The sequence below is a fragment of the Cucurbita maxima genome, unplaced genomic scaffold (assembly GCF_002738345.1).
Source record: "Cucurbita maxima cultivar Rimu unplaced genomic scaffold, Cmax_1.0 Cma_Scf00012, whole genome shotgun sequence".
Taxonomy (NCBI): Eukaryota; Viridiplantae; Streptophyta; class Magnoliopsida; order Cucurbitales; family Cucurbitaceae; genus Cucurbita; species Cucurbita maxima.
The window spans coordinates 4,197,719-4,214,615 of record NW_019272028.1 but is presented as its reverse complement, the minus strand read 5'-3'; the positions used below and the strand labels follow the sequence as shown (position 1 = coordinate 4,214,615).

The 16,897-nt window shown below is 36.3% G+C and overlaps 3 protein-coding genes across 8 annotated transcripts; 2 read left to right on the top strand and 1 right to left on the bottom strand.

Annotated features, from left to right (window-relative positions):
- Positions 1-271: 271 nt before the first annotated feature.
- LOC111487106 (GEM-like protein 4) lies at positions 272-4,189 on the top strand. 3 transcript variants are annotated; one of them, XM_023134350.1, is made up of 5 exons: positions 272-778; positions 2,597-2,692; positions 2,780-2,860; positions 3,398-3,672; positions 3,781-4,189. In XM_023134350.1, exons 1-5 carry the CDS (start codon positions 757-759, stop codon positions 3,964-3,966), a joined length of 660 nt encoding a protein of 219 aa, XP_022990118.1. In that variant the 5' UTR covers positions 272-756; the 3' UTR covers positions 3,967-4,189. The 3 variants fall into 3 exon arrangements, with proteins under 3 accessions (XP_022990118.1, XP_022990117.1, XP_022990116.1); XM_023134349.1 differs by having other exon boundaries at positions 274-413; positions 2,392-2,692; XM_023134348.1 differs by lacking the exon at positions 272-778 and having other exon boundaries at positions 1,962-2,692.
- A 3,307-nt stretch (positions 4,190-7,496) lies between these two features.
- LOC111487046 (GEM-like protein 4) lies at positions 7,497-9,576 on the top strand. The gene is made up of 4 exons (XM_023134266.1): positions 7,497-7,908; positions 7,997-8,065; positions 8,772-9,049; positions 9,204-9,576. The coding sequence occupies exons 1-4, from the start codon at positions 7,767-7,769 to the stop codon at positions 9,378-9,380; spliced, it is 666 nt and encodes a 221-aa protein (XP_022990034.1). The 5' UTR covers positions 7,497-7,766; the 3' UTR covers positions 9,381-9,576.
- Positions 9,577-9,709: 133 nt separating this feature from the next.
- Positions 9,710-13,862, bottom strand: LOC111487044 (transmembrane protein 53-like). Of its 4 annotated transcripts, none has more exons than XM_023134262.1 (6): positions 13,725-13,862; positions 12,479-12,647; positions 11,499-12,403; positions 11,281-11,386; positions 10,561-10,766; positions 9,710-10,124 (listed from the first exon to the last, which is right to left on the bottom strand). In XM_023134262.1, the coding sequence occupies exons 3-6, from the start codon at positions 12,245-12,247 to the stop codon at positions 9,854-9,856; spliced, it is 1,332 nt and encodes a 443-aa protein (XP_022990030.1). In that variant the 5' UTR covers positions 12,248-12,403; positions 12,479-12,647; positions 13,725-13,862; the 3' UTR covers positions 9,710-9,853. The 4 variants fall into 4 exon arrangements, with proteins under 4 accessions (XP_022990030.1, XP_022990028.1, XP_022990031.1 ...); XM_023134260.1 differs by having other exon boundaries at positions 11,499-12,383; XM_023134263.1 differs by having other exon boundaries at positions 11,499-12,380.
- Between the last annotated feature and the right edge of the window lie 3,035 nt (positions 13,863-16,897).

Below are 16,897 nucleotides of genomic sequence, written 5' to 3'. Positions count from 1 at the left end.
GTATACATATTTTAAAACTGTGAGGCTGATTATGATATGTAATTGGTCAAAACGAACAATATCTACTAAAAGTGGACTCGAGTCATTGCATCACAAACTCAACCAAAGAAAATTAGAAACACAGCGATACGTAATGAGCTAAAACGAACAATATCTACCAGTAATAGACCCAGGTCATTACAACGCCAAATAGAATGATTCTTTCCGATTTGTCAAGTAAATGGGCCTAAATCTGTCCTAATCCAAGACAGTATTTGGTTACATTCTTCTTGTTTTGTTCTTTCATTTTACAGCTCAAGATTGACAAATATACGCGCAAATGATTCACAGAAAAGGATGCTTACAACATGATCTACTTGAATCTTCTAGCTTTCCAAATCGACGAGGGGACCCTCCTGATCTTCTTTAATAAGGTCGTGAATTTGTCACTCCCTTCACCCTTTTTTTCTTCATCTTTTGACCTGCCGACTTGAAATCCTCCATGGATTTGTTTCTTTTACTTTTTCTAGCTGTTTCTAACGCTCAGGACCCATTAACTGTTTGATGAACTACGATTAAAGTGGGATTTCCTGAATGTCCACAATGGAACAGAAATTTATCTTTTGGGATCTTGCACACCATGTGTTTGATGAAAGTCCTGGTACTTTTTTTTTCACCTTCACTCATGCTTACGAGTTCTTTTGATGCTGCGTGAGTCAGAGGAGGAGAAAGCAGCAGTTATGTTAGGCAATTCAACTGAGATTTTGTACTGTAAACATGATATCAATCTTCGTTTCTGGTAAAATTATGCGTCCGTTATGCCTTTTAGCATGTGATAGGTGTTAGTTTTACCAGTTGGGTTTTACATGGACCTTCCTTACCTTTTCTTTATGCTGGTATGGAAAGTAAGCTGGCATCAGAAAGCCAATATGCCAGCTCAAAAAGTTGAAAATCATAGCCTCACACCATTTCAAATTGAGGGAAAGTAGGAATCTATAGTGCTATGATTCAAAAGTTGTCTTGGGATCTATTTTCAATAGCTAGCTTTTTCTATACTTTCTTCTTCTTATTTATTTTATCAACTTTTTTCGGGGGTGCGAGTGGGAGTTGTTGAAATATCATCACTAGCCCAATAGAGTCAAGCCCAATAATTGTACTAGCCCAATAGAGTCAAGCCTAATTGTACGAGCCCAGTATATTTATTTTAGTAGAGATTTTAGGAGAAAGAGATGTAGATATTTTAGGAGAAAGATTCAATTTGTTAGGTCTAGATTCAAATCGGTTAGGTCTAGATTTAGATTGGTTAAATATAGGTTGTTTACTCTTAGTATAAATACCCCCACCCTACCTAGGTTATTCATCCAAGAAATCTAAAAACAATAAAAAGCAGAAGTATTCTACAGAGTGTCTTGTATTCTCTTCTCGATTGGTCTTAATAAAGAGAGCGAGTGTTTCCCACAGTGAGTTGTGTTCAACAGGAGTTCGTTAAGAAACCTGAACAATTTTCGTGTCGCCATAATTCATGGTAATAGATGTTTTAAATAAGAGGTACGTGAGGATAACTTAACTTGTTAAGTCATAATTATCCAACTAAAAGGTTGAGGCTGAAATCCTCACGTGTTGTTGAACTATTACTCTCTTGTTTCCTTGAGCTTTAGTGGATCCGCTCGGTAAGGTCCTTTTTCGGTAGTGCAGAGAAACAAAAAACAAAGTCATGAGAGTTTAGGCTCAAAGTGGACAATATCATACCATTGTGGAGGTTCGTAGTTCCTAACAGGTATCAGAGTCATGCCTTTAACTTAACCATGTTAATAGAATCCTCAAATGTCGAACAAAAAAGTTATGAGCCTCGAAAATGTAGTCAAAAGTGACTCAAATGTCGAACAAATAGTGTACTTTGTTTGAGGCTCTAGAGAAGGAGTCAAGTCTCGATTAAGAGGAGACTGTTCGAGGGCTCCATATGCCTAAGGGGGGGCTCTATGGTGTACTTGGTTTAAAGGATTGTTGGGAGGGAGTCTCACATTGGCTAATTAAGGGGAAGATCATGGAAATGAGGCCTTATGAGAGCTATTGCTAAAAGTGGACAATATCATAACATTATGGAGAGTCGTGGTTTCTAACATCCTCGTTATACTTACTTACACTCAGCACTTCTGCAATATACCGAGACCATCGGCTTTCATATTCTTATAACTCCAAGAAACTAGCCTTTCTTCAGAAGCGTTCTAGGGAGATAGAAGATATTAAAAAATGCATTCAGTTTTTCTTTTTTTCTGAAGTTACTAAACCTAAGATCCCCTTTTCTTTTTCCCAATTTGCTTAACTTTATTTTTTTTCTGATGCACATTGGATGACTCGGACAATAGAAAAGTAGGATTCACCAACAATTTTCGACCCCTTTAAATGTATTAGGAGAATCAAAGAATGATACACTAGGCATCAAGCAAACATCTCTTCCCCTGCTTATTGCTATTGAATAACATCCTAGGTGAGTGGCTGCAGAGTTCAAGCCGCTCAAAGAAAGAGCATTCTGTATTGCGGAGTTTTCTTTATCAATATTCGAATATGGAAGCTTCACTGCAGAGACATGTTATTGGATTTCCACTTGGCTCAGCAGCATTGCAGGTCGAGCAATCGGTTAAAAGACTCTTACCTGATCTTGCTGGCCAGTACAACATTCCCCCCTCAGATGATAAATATCCATCAAAACAATGTAAGAAATCCCCCCTACTCTTGGTTTGACAAATGAATGATGAGCAAGAAATGGACTTTTGGATTGAGAATAATCTTCATTTTGCAGGTAGTAAAAATTCTGTGCTTAGCAGGGTGAATAAGCTTGGAAAAAGAGCAGACAAGTTTGCACATGGAGTCCGAGAACATGGTGAGTTCATTGTTCTACTTTATTAGTTTCTTATTAAGAGTGTCAAATGCTTTGATACGGTGCTAATGTGAGATCCCACATTGGTTGGAGAGGGGAACGAAACATTCTTTATAAGAGTGTGGAAACCTCTCCCCAGTAGACGTGTTTTAAAAACCTTGAGGTGAAACCTGAAAGGGAAAGCCCAAAGAGGACAATATCGGCTAGCAGTGGACTTGAGCTGTTACAAATGATATCAGAGCCAGACATCGAGCGGTGTGCTATCGAGGACGCTCGGCCCTCAATGGAGGTGGATTGTGAGATCCCACGTCGGTTGGACAGGAGAACGAAACATTCATTATAAAAATGTGGAAACCTCTCCCTAGCAGACTCGTTTTAAAAACCTTTAGGGAAAGTTCAAAGAGGACAATATCTGCTAGCGGTGGGTGGATGAGAATTGAGATGATAACTAAGTTTTTCTTTTGTTTATTTATTACAACATCCAAGTGAGCTATTTGGAATGGAAATTTGATAGAAACTTTCCTGTTTATTGAACTGCAGTGAGATTGGGATCCAACATCTCAGAAATTGTTAAGGGAAAGTTGAGCTTAGGAGCTAGAATTCTTCAAGTAGGTGGTTTGAGAAAAATATACAAGCAATTGTTTATTGATGGAGATAGCGAGAAATTGTTGAAGGCTGCCCAATGCTATCTGTCAACCACAGCTGGACCCATTGCAGGTCTGCTCTTCATATCCACAGATAGGATTTCCTTCTGCAGTGACAGATCCATCAAAGTTTCTTCCTCCTCAGGAGAGCTAATTCGATTCCATTACAAGGTATGGTTGCTTTCTTGTTCTTCGTCATCGTCGTCAGTGTTGTCTTCGTCTTCTTTCTTTCTCTCTTTCTCTGCGCTAAATCTCAAAAGAAATGTTTGTGTTCTGCAGGTAGTGATTCCAGTAGGAAAAATAGAGAGAATCAATGAGAGTGAGAATGTGAAGAAGCCTTCACAGAAGTACATAGAAATAGTTACAGTTGATAATTTTGACTTCTGGTTCATGGGGTTCTTAAATTATCACAAAACTCTTCAATATCTTCAAAATTTGATCCCTTTAGAATGCAAGAACTGCTAAATGCTTGGAAGAGATTGCAGCAGAAATGTTCTTCGTCTCCTCCACCGTTTGAACTGGGAGGAAAAGTTCACTATACAATTTACTCAATTGTACAAATTCTGTTTATGAATGATTGGTTTAGTTGTGAAATAAGATTAGAAAGAGGCTCAACTTGGTCTTAGTTTTAAACTTTGGATGTCTATTTGGGCATGGAAATGCAAATGATTGTTTTTGTCACTTGAAATTTCGACCAACAGCTAGTTCAAAGAGACCTAGCGTTCTCACTGGCACATTGTCTAATGATTGGTTCTGATATTATTTGTAACGGCCTAAATCCACCGCTAGCAGATACTATCAACTTTAACTTGTTACGTATCGCCGATGTGGAATCTCACATAAGTTCATATTTTAGGTTTGTATAAGATTGTTAATTCTCCTCCAACTTCCTAACACATTCCCTCTTATAGATTATCCTAACTTTAATATTTGGAGTCATTCCACAAACACCTCTAACTTGTCAAAATTAGATAGTTTATTCGAATGTTACGAACAAAACTTCAAATTTTATCGAAGTAAAAAAAAGACCCACCCGACATTACTACATTTCAACTAGCCGGCTTACTAGCCTCTCTCAATATTGAGGATGAGAACCCACGATTTGATCTACTAGCTTGAATGCTCGAATCATACTGATAAGAGGAAGTAAAGAAAAGACTGTAAGAGTCGAGAGGAGTATTTCAGAGTCCATTCTTCTTTTATTGAGTAGTGAGGTGGAAGAGATATAAAGGTGGGGCATCCATTGCAGTTGTTATGCGCAATTCCATGTCCACTTGATCTACAACCCGAGGCCACATCGATCAAATCTCACTTGCTTTTGAAGCTAGAATGCCTTCCAACTAAGTTCGCTCCCTCCTTAACACGTATGAGAAAAGATAATCTTTTCAAATATAACTGAAGTGATGTTGGATACTTCAAGAGTAAATTTAAAACTTTTGAGGGGAAATCCGATCTAACAACGTATCATTTGAGCATGCGAGAGATAATGGTGGAGTCAAAAAGTGGTCGGAAAATGAAAGATGAAAAGGGCGTAAAACATAACACACAAGGAAGTGATTAATTGGGTTGATCTAATGGGTTACAGCTGCAACTTATTAAATCTTTTCCCCTCCAACAGAGACAAAGGAACATGGTGGCATTGCAACAAAGCTAGCTGAGCTGCCCAACACAGCCTCCAAAGTGGGAAAAGATGAGCAATGTAATGTCATATGTTTCTCATAAACCCTCTCTCTTTATGTTTCAAGTGGTAGAGTTTACTTTAAGGAACAAACAACTTTTCTTTTTGAAGTTTTACCAAATTTGAGAAATCAAAGGAACAACCATTATGTGTGTTAGATTTGAGCATTATTTGAGCGTTGTTTTCTCAGATTTTGTAACATTCAAAGGGACAAGTCATCGATAGGGCTTCCGGTCAGACGAAACAGGGAAGGTCTTCGAATAATCGGGTATAGGACTTGTTCGAATTCTTTCGTGAATTTCATCTCTTGTTGGACGAGATTTTTGGAGTTGTTGAACTCTCTCTCATTGCAACTGAAGTCATGCGAAAAAAACCACAATCTTGTTGTCTACTTGTTATATCTTGCACGACTTTTCTCCTTTCAATTTCGCCATGCTTCTCCCTTCTCCCAAGTGAAGAATAGAGAGAGAAGAAATTACGAGCTGATTAGCTAGCTCAACCCATCTCGTTAATAATCTAAAACTAGTTAGGTTAAGTTATAAGTTTAATTTTTAAACTTTTAAGTTTGTGTTCAAAAACTTAAAAAAGTATATAATAAGTATTTGACCTTTCAATTTTGTGTCAATTTTGTGTCTAATAAATCTCTAAACTTTCAAAATATACAACAGATTCTCGATCTTTGGAATTTATGTTAAATAGACTGTAAATTTTAAAAATTGTCGAATACATTAATGTCCTATTAAATATGAATTAAAAAAATTAAGAAACTAAAGATTATATGAACTCTCTATTCCTCGTTTATTTAAAAAAATAAATTAATTTTTTAAAATAAAATCACATGTTTTGATCTAATATATATATTTTGGTTTACCATTTTTTTTCTTTTTTTTTTTTAATGGACTAAGAGGAGACTTTTTTTTCACAAGAGGCGAGCTACATACGTTCGCTGATCAAGATAATGCGACTTCTTTAAAACATTTGGTTTTCTTGAATCTATTAGATTCGTTTTCATTTTCGTGAAAGAGAAAATAAGATCTCTTGATTTAGCCAATGTCGAGACGTATGACAATACAAACTCAACTGATTCGATAGAGAATTCCACTTTAAACAATATTGCTACGAATTGATCTCATTTTTAGTTCCACAACACTATAGAGCAAAAAATCGAACCTCGAACATTTAGATTTAGAATACAATATCATGACTAGTTGAACTATGTTCTCGTAATACAATCATCGTTTTCTATTATCGGTAGAAAAAGGAGAAGAGTTAGCATTCTACCTTTCTTTAGTTTTTCCAATATTTTTTAAGAGATTTTGCATCTAAGAGTTTACTAAATCTAAAATATTTTATAATTTTGCCTTTATAACTTTAATACTTTTCAGGGTTTTTGTTATTAATTTTATTATTTTAAAATCATGCTAAATTCTAATTTTGTTAAATATAAATTATAATATAAATATTGAGAAAGTTGCCATTCAAAAATTTTTGTATAATGGAGAACGGTGTTAAGAATATTTAGTAATAAATTATTGTTTACCATATATATTATATTTGATATTTTATTATAAAGCAAATATTAGATATTTGCCTTATTATCGTATCTTTCTATTTATTGTTATTTCCATTTATTACTATTTCCATATCCTTATAATTCATTTGATTATAAATAAGATAACTTTCACACCACTTAGGTGTGGTGGATTAATCAAACATTCACAACCTGAAATATTATATTTGATCCTTTTTCATGATAGCTTTTGATGCATTGCTTTAGTGAGATATTTTGAAATAATTAAAAAACGCGAAACATATAAAACATCATCGAATCAGAAAAATCATCACCTGCATCAAAATGACTCAAGTTAGTAACTTTGAAAATAGAATGTACTAAACATTCTCAATCAATTTTACTTTGTAAAACCCTTATGAATAGAGTATGTATGGATGAAGACGAGCTGGATACAATGACTAGATTCATTGAACCAACAACTTGCTCATTAAATGAATAAGCGAGTACTTTGACATGCAAGCATTGTTACATCTCAAAATTGAAGGGCAATTAGCTTGGAAATAAAACTCTATATACGAAAAATTAAAAAATTTATCTCTAAAGTGCTCGATAAATTAAGCGAGTTGTTTGTACATTGGACCTAAAACATATAATAAATAATAAATAAATGAAGATCCCAAATTACACAAACATATAAATACAATCCCTTCAAAAAAGAAAAAAGAAAAAAAAAAAGATTGTAAATGCATACATGCTTGCACAACAAGAAACCCTCTTATTAAGAAAGCCTCCATTTTAAGGGTTTTGCTAAAGGCAACTCCACTATGCTTTCCTCAACATCATCTCCTCTCCTTTTATGATCCTTTTTCTTTAAAACTCCCTCTTTTACAGAGATCCGTTCTTTTAATAATCTTGGAGGACAGCCATGGATGACTCAGCTGTTAGCTTTTAAGTTTCAGATTCACCATTTTCAGTCCCTCTATATATCTGTGGAGAATTGGAGGAATGTTGATCATCCACACCAATCTTTCCTCTGTTTTTACCTCAGATACTAACAAGTAGAAGCAGAGGAAAATGGAAGCTTTGATGAAGCAAGACGTCGTTGGGATCCCGTTTGGTATGGCAGCTTTTCGGCCAGCTGAGAAGTCGTTGAAGAGATTGTTCCCTGCTCCGGTCGGTAACCAGTCCCCCGACGGTGAACCTCGGGCGAAACAATGTAAAACTTCTGGCTTTTTTCAAGGTGTTCATGTGTTTGTAGAGAGAAAATGGTGGCTGAATTTAGAGGATTTTGTGAATGTTTGCAGGTAGAGAGGATGCAGTTGTTAGCAGGGGGAAGAAGGTTGGGAGTTTTGTCGATGGAGTTAGACAACATGGTAAGCTTTTTGTTTGTTTGTTTTTGCTTCAATGAGTGAATAGAATCCATTTAGAAAATTCATACCTCTGTGATACGAAGATAGTCTCATATCGGTGATATCGAGTATATGACCGAGAATAACCTCTATATTAAAGTGATGCATTTTCGGGATTGCATTATCGTAACAGCCTAAGCCGACCGCTAGCAAATATTGTTAAAATGTGTCTTTGAGCTTTTCCTTTCGAGTTTCCCCTCGAGGTTTTTAAAACACCTCTGCTAGAGAGAGGTTTCCACACCCTTGTAAAAAACGTTTTCCTCCTCAACTGATGGAGGATTCCACAGTTATACAATAGGCTAAAGTCTAAAGTGGACGATCTGATAGCGTTATGGTTATAATGGAGAAGCTTGTTGTCATAACAGTAATCATTCATAGCAACAAATCTTCTTATACGAGCATAATTATGAAGTGATCCACGCATGTAAAAGAACACTGAATTTGAATGCATTTTTTGATCTTTCGTAGACGGGCAACTCTTATTATTCTTCATTTAACTAGATGTAGGATAAAGGGTTTGAATCTCAAACCTTTTGATTGAGAGCATAGGCAGACTACGAGCAATAAATCTATAAGGCCTATAACTAAGACATTTCGACGTCTCATTAAACAGTTCAAATATGATTGCTCGAGACCATGAACTTATGTCGGTATGGTTTGGTTTGTGCAGCTGCAGTGAGATTAGGACAAAAGATCAGAGAAACAGTGAAGGGAAAGTTGAGTTTGGGAGCAAAGATTCTTCAAGTTGGTGGATTGAGGAAAGGAAAGCAGCTATTTAGTTTAAAAGAAGGAGAGAAGCTATTGAAGGTTTGTCAATGCCATTTGTCAACCACAGCAGGACCTCTTTCAGGTCTTCTCTTCATATCAACGCACAAACTTGCCTTTTGCAGTAACAAATCCCTCAAACTCTCTTCCCCAACTGGAGAGCTCCTAAAATTTCATTACAAGGTCACCTCTCTCTCTTAAACACAACTAAGCTAAAGAATGTTATGATTCCAAAGATTTTTCTCTACTTTTGCCAAATTCGAATGTTTTTTGTCCCTTGTTAAGATTTCGCTCGACCTATATCGTGTTTTACTGAACTCTCTGTGATGCAATGCAGGTGATGATTCCAGTGGGGAGAATAGAGAGAGTGAATCAAAGTAAGAATGTGATGAAACCTTCACAGAAGTACTTAGAGATTGTAACAGTGGATAATTTTGATTTCTGGTTCATGGGATTTCAGAATTTCCAAAAAACATTCAGATTTCTTCAACAGGAGTGGAAGATTAACTGCTAGTTATAAGTTTGGGACTTGGGGGAAATGTGTTTAGTAGAAGTGTTTTCTTTTCTTTTCTTTTTCTTGTGCTTCATATTTAATTTAATTATTGGAGCTAAGGAAGACTAGATAGATAGATAAGATCCAATTTGTACAAATTCAACTAGTGTCAATATAAGTTGATATGTTATGTATAGGTTCGGTGTTTGCTTCCAAATTAACTCTACTCTACTACATTTCGTTGTTATGTAAAGTTTTATACTAACTTCGTCCTATCTTGTTCATCTTATACACACTCATGTTCTTGTTCTAGCACACCAGCATAAGTCAAGAATGATCAACACCACATAAATACAATTGAACAGTGATCTATATTGAAAACTAATGAATTGTTGGCTTTTTGCTTGCTCTCACATGTATACAAGAACGAACAATGTTGTATAAGAAGAAGAAAAGAATCGGGTAAAATGGTGAGCGACCAACTCAAATTTGAGCTAACGGGACTCTCTACAAGAAGTAAGCACACAGTCTGCTAGAAACTGACTAAGCTGAGAAGTATATAGTTTTGGGTCATTCCTAAAATGATCTACATGAGGGGTGGACACAAAATTGCAAGCTCTAACCTCTCGTCCTGCTTGCCGTTGCTCTTTGATAAATGATTCCACAGAATCGGCTGGGATAACTCGATCCGCTGAGCTGTAGATATACAGTTGAGGGCAGCTTGGTTGTGACGATGATAATGTGTCCAACACGTCAGATAGCCTCCTGGTAGAAAAACAGGACAACTTTTGTCTTTTAGATTTCGTGATCTGGTTGGTTAATGAAGTACAAAAAATCTAAACATAGTTGAGCAAAGGTATATTTGTAAAAGGAAATGAAACTATCATGCTTATTGTGACCGCCCAAGCCCACCGCTATTTGATATTGTTGTTTCTAGGCTTTCCCCTCAAGGTTTTAAAACGTGTCTAATAGGGAGAGGTTTCCACCCCTTATAAGAAATGTCATTCCCCTCGCCAACTGATATGAGATCTCAAAATCCACACTTCCTTTCGAGGCCCAACGTTCTCGCTGGCCCTCGTTCTTCTCTCCAATCAACGTGGGATCTCACACTTATGTACAGTCTACTGATTCATTTTCTTGCATTTGTTTAATATATTTAGTATATATTGGTTATAATGATCACTTTTAAAAGGGGAACTACCTGTTCACGGTCGGTAGTTTCAAAACAACATCAAAAATCTTCTCCAAAACTAATAGAAGTGCTGCTTCAGTAACTGCAGGTTTAGGTACGATATCTTCTTTACTGCTCATTGGTACTTCCATCCCTGTGCTGTCCAAGGTTGTCAATCCTTTTGTTGCTACACTGTTCTTTTTCAAAAAGGCTGCAGAGAAGCCTGATGCCCAGACCTACAAAAGCATTAACAAAATTTAACAAACACTTCCCTCTCATAATTTCTTCAACAGGAAACTCAAATAGAAACACAGAGACGACTTACAATTCTAAATAAAAGAGGCGGTAAAAATCTAAATGACCAACAAACAGGTATTCTTAACTTTAAATTCATAGAGAAAATAAGGAGTTGAACAAACAAAAATTTATCCTTATCTATAACTTGATATATAGAGGATATGCAAGGTAAAAATGGCTACTCTAGTTTTTTTGTATATAATTCTATGATAGGTTGATGGCGATGGTGACAAAGTTTGGGATAGGTTGATGGCGATGGTGACTAAGTTTGGGATAGGTCGATGGTCATCCCATGATCAAAGAAAGCTTCATATTTCAAGGTTACTTATTGTGGTGCGTGTAGCGGCAAGCTACAAATTTTTGAATGAAAAGAAAGGGAACTGGGGTCAAAATTATGCAATAGTAACAGCCCATTGACAAAGAACAATAGTGTCATATCAAGGCCGCCATTACCTGAGGGTCAGGAGCTGCAACAGGGGCAGAATCCACAATGCAGCCCTTAATCCTTCCCATTACAGAAGAATCATGCTTCTGAAACTTCTCCAGAATAGCTCCATAACTGCATCGAGATAAATCCAAAGGAACAATCACATAAAGAAATTTGTTCAAGAAAAGCCAAAGGTGCTATCATTCTGTGTGCACGTTAAATGAAGAGGGAAAAAATAACGTACGTTAACCATCCAGTATTGCTAAAAGTGTGAAACACCAGGTTCTTTCCGTGCTCCTCTTCCAACCAATCAGCAAGATGATTCACAAGCAAGCCAATGTGCTGTTCAACTTTCCCATCAAGCTGATACGTGAGTATCTCAGTCATTGGAAAAGTAAAGGTAATGGCATGAAAACCCCTTGAAGTATACCATTCGGCGTATCTCTTTAAATGTTTCTGCTTTGCTCCCAACCATCCTAATAAAACCACCACCGTCCTAGATTTTGCCACGGAACAAGCAGAACTACCCCTAATATCTAAAGAAGTTGGCTCTGGTAAATGCCATCTGTACATAACCTCAGAAGGTGGGGAAGAAAATTTAGGTGAAGGTGCAATCTGTTTTGATGCCTTGGTCAATGCAGCTGACTGATATAAATTAGAAAGAACGGTGGAAGACACCAAAGACGCGTGCAAGTTTCTAACATAGTCGCAACTGGTAGTTGGAATCGGAAAGCTAAACTTAAGGACAGGTGCATGAATTTTGGTGACAAATGATAAGTTTTCAAGCTTTGAAACAAAAGCAAATGATGTCCTTGATTCCTTCAAGAAATCTAAAGTTGAATTATGGGATAAATCTGAAAAAGAAGAAGAAGAAGTAGCCTCTGTTGGTCTCTGAGATGGTATCTTGTCTGAAAAGTCAGAGGAAATAGAAGCAACGGCGACAGCAGTTACAGCAATGAATGGTCGTTGAAGGATTCCGGACAAGGAACCCATATCTAAAACACAAATCAAAATATCTCATGCCAATCGAAGATAACTCTGAAAGAACATTAAGCAAAAACCAACGGTCGAGCAAGCAATCTAAGATGTAGACGACCCAGAAAGCGAGACCTTTCTATGAGATCACCTGCTGTACCAAGAAATAAAAAACTGAACGCGTTAATGAGTAAACAAGATGCACATATAAAAAGGAAGGTCCAAGTATCAAAGTTTGGTCATACGCACAAGAAAAAGGATCTTCGAATAGATCTTTGAAACTGTTCAAGAAAATCAGGCTGTCACCTACTTTGACAGCCGGATCTTATGTTTATCCTCAAACTAAACCGTCCAAGAAGTTTCCTTGAAAATGGTGGGTTTGGTCAAGCCCTCTTCCCGTTCCCACCCACGCACGTTCCTGAAACAGGAAAAAGAACGTCTCCAAGTGTTACGATTAAATTGCATTACATCTTTAAACTAGGAATTGGGAACATCCCCAAAAAGAGAAAAAGGAAAAAGAATTAGTTGACGCCACGTGTTGTGACTCCAGCCAAAGAACCAAGTGAGAAGAGACCATTGATAAGGATTTGTAACTTATGCGTTGCCGTCCATAACAAATGTTGGGAAGAATGAAAAAGTGGACCAGACAACAAACATACCCAATAATTTCCAATCTAAGTAAACAAATTGATTTGATAAACAGTGCAAGAACCATTCGGATCGACTACGCTAACCTCAAACTCAAAAAAGATGAATCTATTCAAGCCCTACAAGAATGGCAGATAAACGACGCACGTTTCGCACGACAAGTCATAATCCCACGCTGACTTGGTCAGGAGAAAAACATCCCCGTTGATTTTCAAACTCTGTATGAGAATTTCGAAACGGGTCTCAATAAATAAAGTAATTCAATAGAAAATCACCCCTCGTACTTCAAACAAATCAATTTAATGTTTTCACATTAGAAAATTTGATACTAATTCGTCAAATAATTCCGTAGAAAATCACAGGGTGCCTCTCTTTCTGTAGTACAGACGGTCAAATCGGAGAAAGAATATTAATTTTCCACAATGCGCTGGTCCTGGCCTACTAACAAATTTAAATTACCAAAATCAATCCTCTCTAAAAACTTATACCGAGTCGTAAAATCGGTAGTGGAGGCCACGTCTCTCCAAACTACCCTATAATTCAACCTCAAACAGATTTCAATCCATTGCAACAGAATCTGTAAAAATCAGATGAAATAACCGACATTGAACAAATCTTATCATCGGACTTCAATCCGCCCAAAAGGGAAACACCAGAATATCAATCGAGAAAGGGGAAAAACGAGAAAATCGCTCGTCATCGGATAAGCCAGGAATCAGAACAAAACAGACAAAATCACAAGAAAACAAACAGGAACAAGAACACAAAAACTCCAATCACAGAACATGAAATCGAATCGAAGAATGAAAAATGCAGGTCCATCGAGAGAAAGAAAAACAAAACATACCGTCGAAGGAGAGAAGGAAAGAGAGAGAAATCTCGAAAGCAAAAGACTGCTTTGTTCCTTGTTTTTTCTGAAATTTGAATGCGTTTAAGAACACGAATCGAACGAACAAACGAATGGCAGAGAAGAAAAGCGAGCACACTGAGGAACGAAAATTCCGCAATATTTATATTTATTTTCTTTTTTATTTTTTAAAAATCTATTTTATTTTTTCAAATCCCAATCCTATTCCAAGATTGGCTGAGGATTAAACTTCTAATTTAATTTGAAAAATATATTGTAATTTTAAAATTTATGCACAGGTTCGTAGAGTCGGGTTTCATGTTTGCCCACGATAGAGTAGCTGCCCCGCTTGCAAACATTTCCTTCATGTCCAAAAACTTCAAAGCTAAATGAAACATTCCTGAATTTCTTGACTCTGATTGATAGGTGTTGGATGATGAAAGTCCCACATCGGCTAATTTAGGGAATGATCATGGATTTATAAGTGAGGAATACTAACTTCATTGGTATGAGGCCTTTTGGGAAGCCCAAAGCAAAGCCATGAGAGCTTATGCTCAAAGTGGACAATATCATACCATTGTGGAGAGTCGTGTTCGTCTAACATGGTATCAGAGCAATGCCCTAAACTTAGCCGTGCCAATAGATTGGCAAATCCTTAAATGTCGAACAAAGGACTTCAAGAGGAGTCAAGTCTTCTCGAAGGTACGAAGGCAGTCAAAAATGACTAAGACTCCAAAGGAGTCGAGCCTCGATTAAGGGGAGGCGTGCTTTGTTCGAGGGGAGGTGTTGGATGATGAAAGTCCCACATCGGCTAATTTAGGGAATGATCATGGGTTTATAAGTGAGGAATACTAACTTCATTGGTATGAGGCCTTTTGGGAAGCCCAAAGCAAAGCCATGAGAGCTTATGCTCAAAGTGGACAATATCATACCATTGTGGAGAGTCGTGTTCGTCTAACATGGTATCAGAGCAATGCCCTAAACTTAGCCGTGCCAATAGATTGGCAAATCCTTAAATGTCGAACAAAGGACTTCAAGAGGAGTCAAGTCTTCTCGAAGGTACGAAGGCAGTCAAAAATGACTAAGACTCCAAAGGAGTCGAGCCTCGATTAAGGGGAGGCGTGCTTTGTTCGAGGGGAGGTGTTGGATGATGAAAGTCCCACATCGGCTAATTTAGGGAATGATCATGGATTTATAAGTGAGGAATACTAGAGCTTATGCTCAAAGTGGACAATATCATACCATTGTGGAGAGTCGTGTTCGTCTAACAATAGGGATAGGCTTCCCGAGCCATGTCCCGAGGATCTCATACAATAGATTCAATCCACTTTTAGGGTGTTTAGAGGGGTTTGTCTCTCACTCCTATTAGAAAATAAGCTAAACAAAAGACGTATAGGCTTCCCGAGCCATGTCCCGAGGATCTCATACAATAGATTCAATCCACTTTTAGGGTGTTTAGAGGGGTTTGTCTCTCACTCCTATTAGAAAATAAGCTAAACAAAAGACATACGACTTGAATCATCGAAGTGCATATAGAAATAAAACGAACCACAACAAGGACAATGGAAAACACGACAAACTTGCCAAACTGGACGAACCCCTTGTGGAGCGTTGAATAAAAGTAAACATTAGGATATTGTCTTATTTGTCACACATCTCCTTGTCTCAACTATAATGTTTTATTTTTCTCCGACTTCAAACTTTTGACTTTTGTTTTTGTCGAAATTATAATACTTTAAAAAAAAAAATTGATATGTTAACGAGTCATGTTATTAAGAAAGTTCTTTGAAAGGTATCAGCTGATGGTGTGGCATCGGAACCGACTGTATTTGGATTAACAAGTATATAACTATCGGGATGTCCTAAGACATTAGGAGTATAATGTATTTTGAGAGCGGGTTACTGGGAGGTTTCGGGAGGAACCAATCTTATCTAGGATCACAAATCTAACCCAGCAAAGAAAACGCTACCACCTCGACGAAAGGATTTAAGCATTGGTTTATATTAAAAGAAAATAAGGTTATGTTTAGTATTCAAATAACTTTTAATAAGGTAATCAATTTGTTTTTATTTAAATAATTATAATAAAATTACGAGGATAGGCATGCACCTCACCACTTTCTACAGCCATAAATGAGGGTAAATTTGGAAATTTTGCAAACTTATAAAATAATTAAATGTGTTTAGGCATATAATTTAAGCAAAATATACTTTCAATAAAAATAATTATTTTAATTTATTGATACTCCACTATATTTAAAATTGATTTTATTAATTATAAATATATCTCCTAATCTAACTACAAACCCGAGCAAATACAAGGAATTTAGAGACTTAAAAACAAAATAGATTGACTTATCCGGTTTGGGAGGCTAACTCGTCTTGTAATGATTACGAATAACCTGTTCTTTCATTTCTATGGTTCAATTGTTTTTTCTTCACTGTCGGTGTCAGCTAGCACTAATAGCACCTTGACAACATAATGACCTTGCACGAGATCACTTCAATGTTGAGTTCGGGGATGCGAACATATTGCACCCTAAAGGACTTTCTACGCTATCTTAAGAAAGGCAAAAAGAACTTTCGTTTTGAGACCGAGATGTATAATAAATTTTTATCTATTTTATAAATTAACTAAGCTTAAATTAAAGAGTAATAAAATTTGTTATTACTTTTTTTACTTTTATTTATATGTATTTTTAAAAATAATATATATAATACTTTTTTCTTTTAAAAAATTAATGTTTTTGGAATATATGAAAATATATTCTAATGGAATATTCCAATGCTTCAAGAGGATTGGGTGAAGGATATGCCCATAAAGAATCAAAATTTTGTCCCATATGATTGGGAAGTTTCAATCATTTTTGGCTTACAAAATAAATATATATATATATATATATAATCTATGAATTTTATAAACTATACTAGGCTCGTATCCGTCTCAAATATGCACTTGTCAACCAAAAAAAATAAAAAAATAGCAGGAATGAGTATAATAATACTCAGTAAATAGCTCACTTGTTGACTTATTAATATATTTTTGTCTCAATTTTTTTTAATCTCATTTTAATCGTTGGTGTCACACGACCTTATTGAATTATTAGGTTCCAACGTGTATGTTGGAGCCAATTCTAAACAATTATGGACCATTCATCATGACAAAAAACAAT

What these genes read in the sequence shown, in the direction of transcription:
- LOC111487106 (XM_023134349.1), top strand. Translation starts at nt 2,545, where the DNA reads ATGGAAGCTTCACTGCAGAGACATGTTATTGGATTTCCACTTGGCTCA. An exon ending in TAAATATCCATCAAAACAAT is followed by an intron (nt 2,693 to 2,779) that starts GTAAGAAATCCC and finishes TTCATTTTGCAG; the next exon opens with GTAGTAAAAATTCTGTGCTT. An exon ending in TAATTCGATTCCATTACAAG is followed by an intron (nt 3,673 to 3,780) that starts GTATGGTTGCTT and finishes TGTGTTCTGCAG; the next exon opens with GTAGTGATTCCAGTAGGAAA.
- LOC111487044 (XM_023134262.1), bottom strand. Translation starts at nt 12,247, where the DNA reads ATGGGTTCCTTGTCCGGAATCCTTCAACGACCATTCATTGCTGTAACT. An exon ending in TTGCAGCTCCTGACCCTCAG is followed by an intron (nt 10,767 to 11,280) that starts GTAATGGCGGCC and finishes ATGCTTTTGTAG; the next exon opens with GTCTGGGCATCAGGCTTCTC. An exon ending in AAACTACCGACCGTGAACAG is followed by an intron (nt 10,125 to 10,560) that starts GTAGTTCCCCTT and finishes TTTTTCTACCAG; the next exon opens with GAGGCTATCTGACGTGTTGG.
- LOC111487046 (XM_023134266.1), top strand. Translation starts at nt 7,767, where the DNA reads ATGGAAGCTTTGATGAAGCAAGACGTCGTTGGGATCCCGTTTGGTATG. An exon ending in TGAACCTCGGGCGAAACAAT is followed by an intron (nt 7,909 to 7,996) that starts GTAAAACTTCTG and finishes GAATGTTTGCAG; the next exon opens with GTAGAGAGGATGCAGTTGTT. An exon ending in CGATGGAGTTAGACAACATG is followed by an intron (nt 8,066 to 8,771) that starts GTAAGCTTTTTG and finishes TGGTTTGTGCAG; the next exon opens with CTGCAGTGAGATTAGGACAA.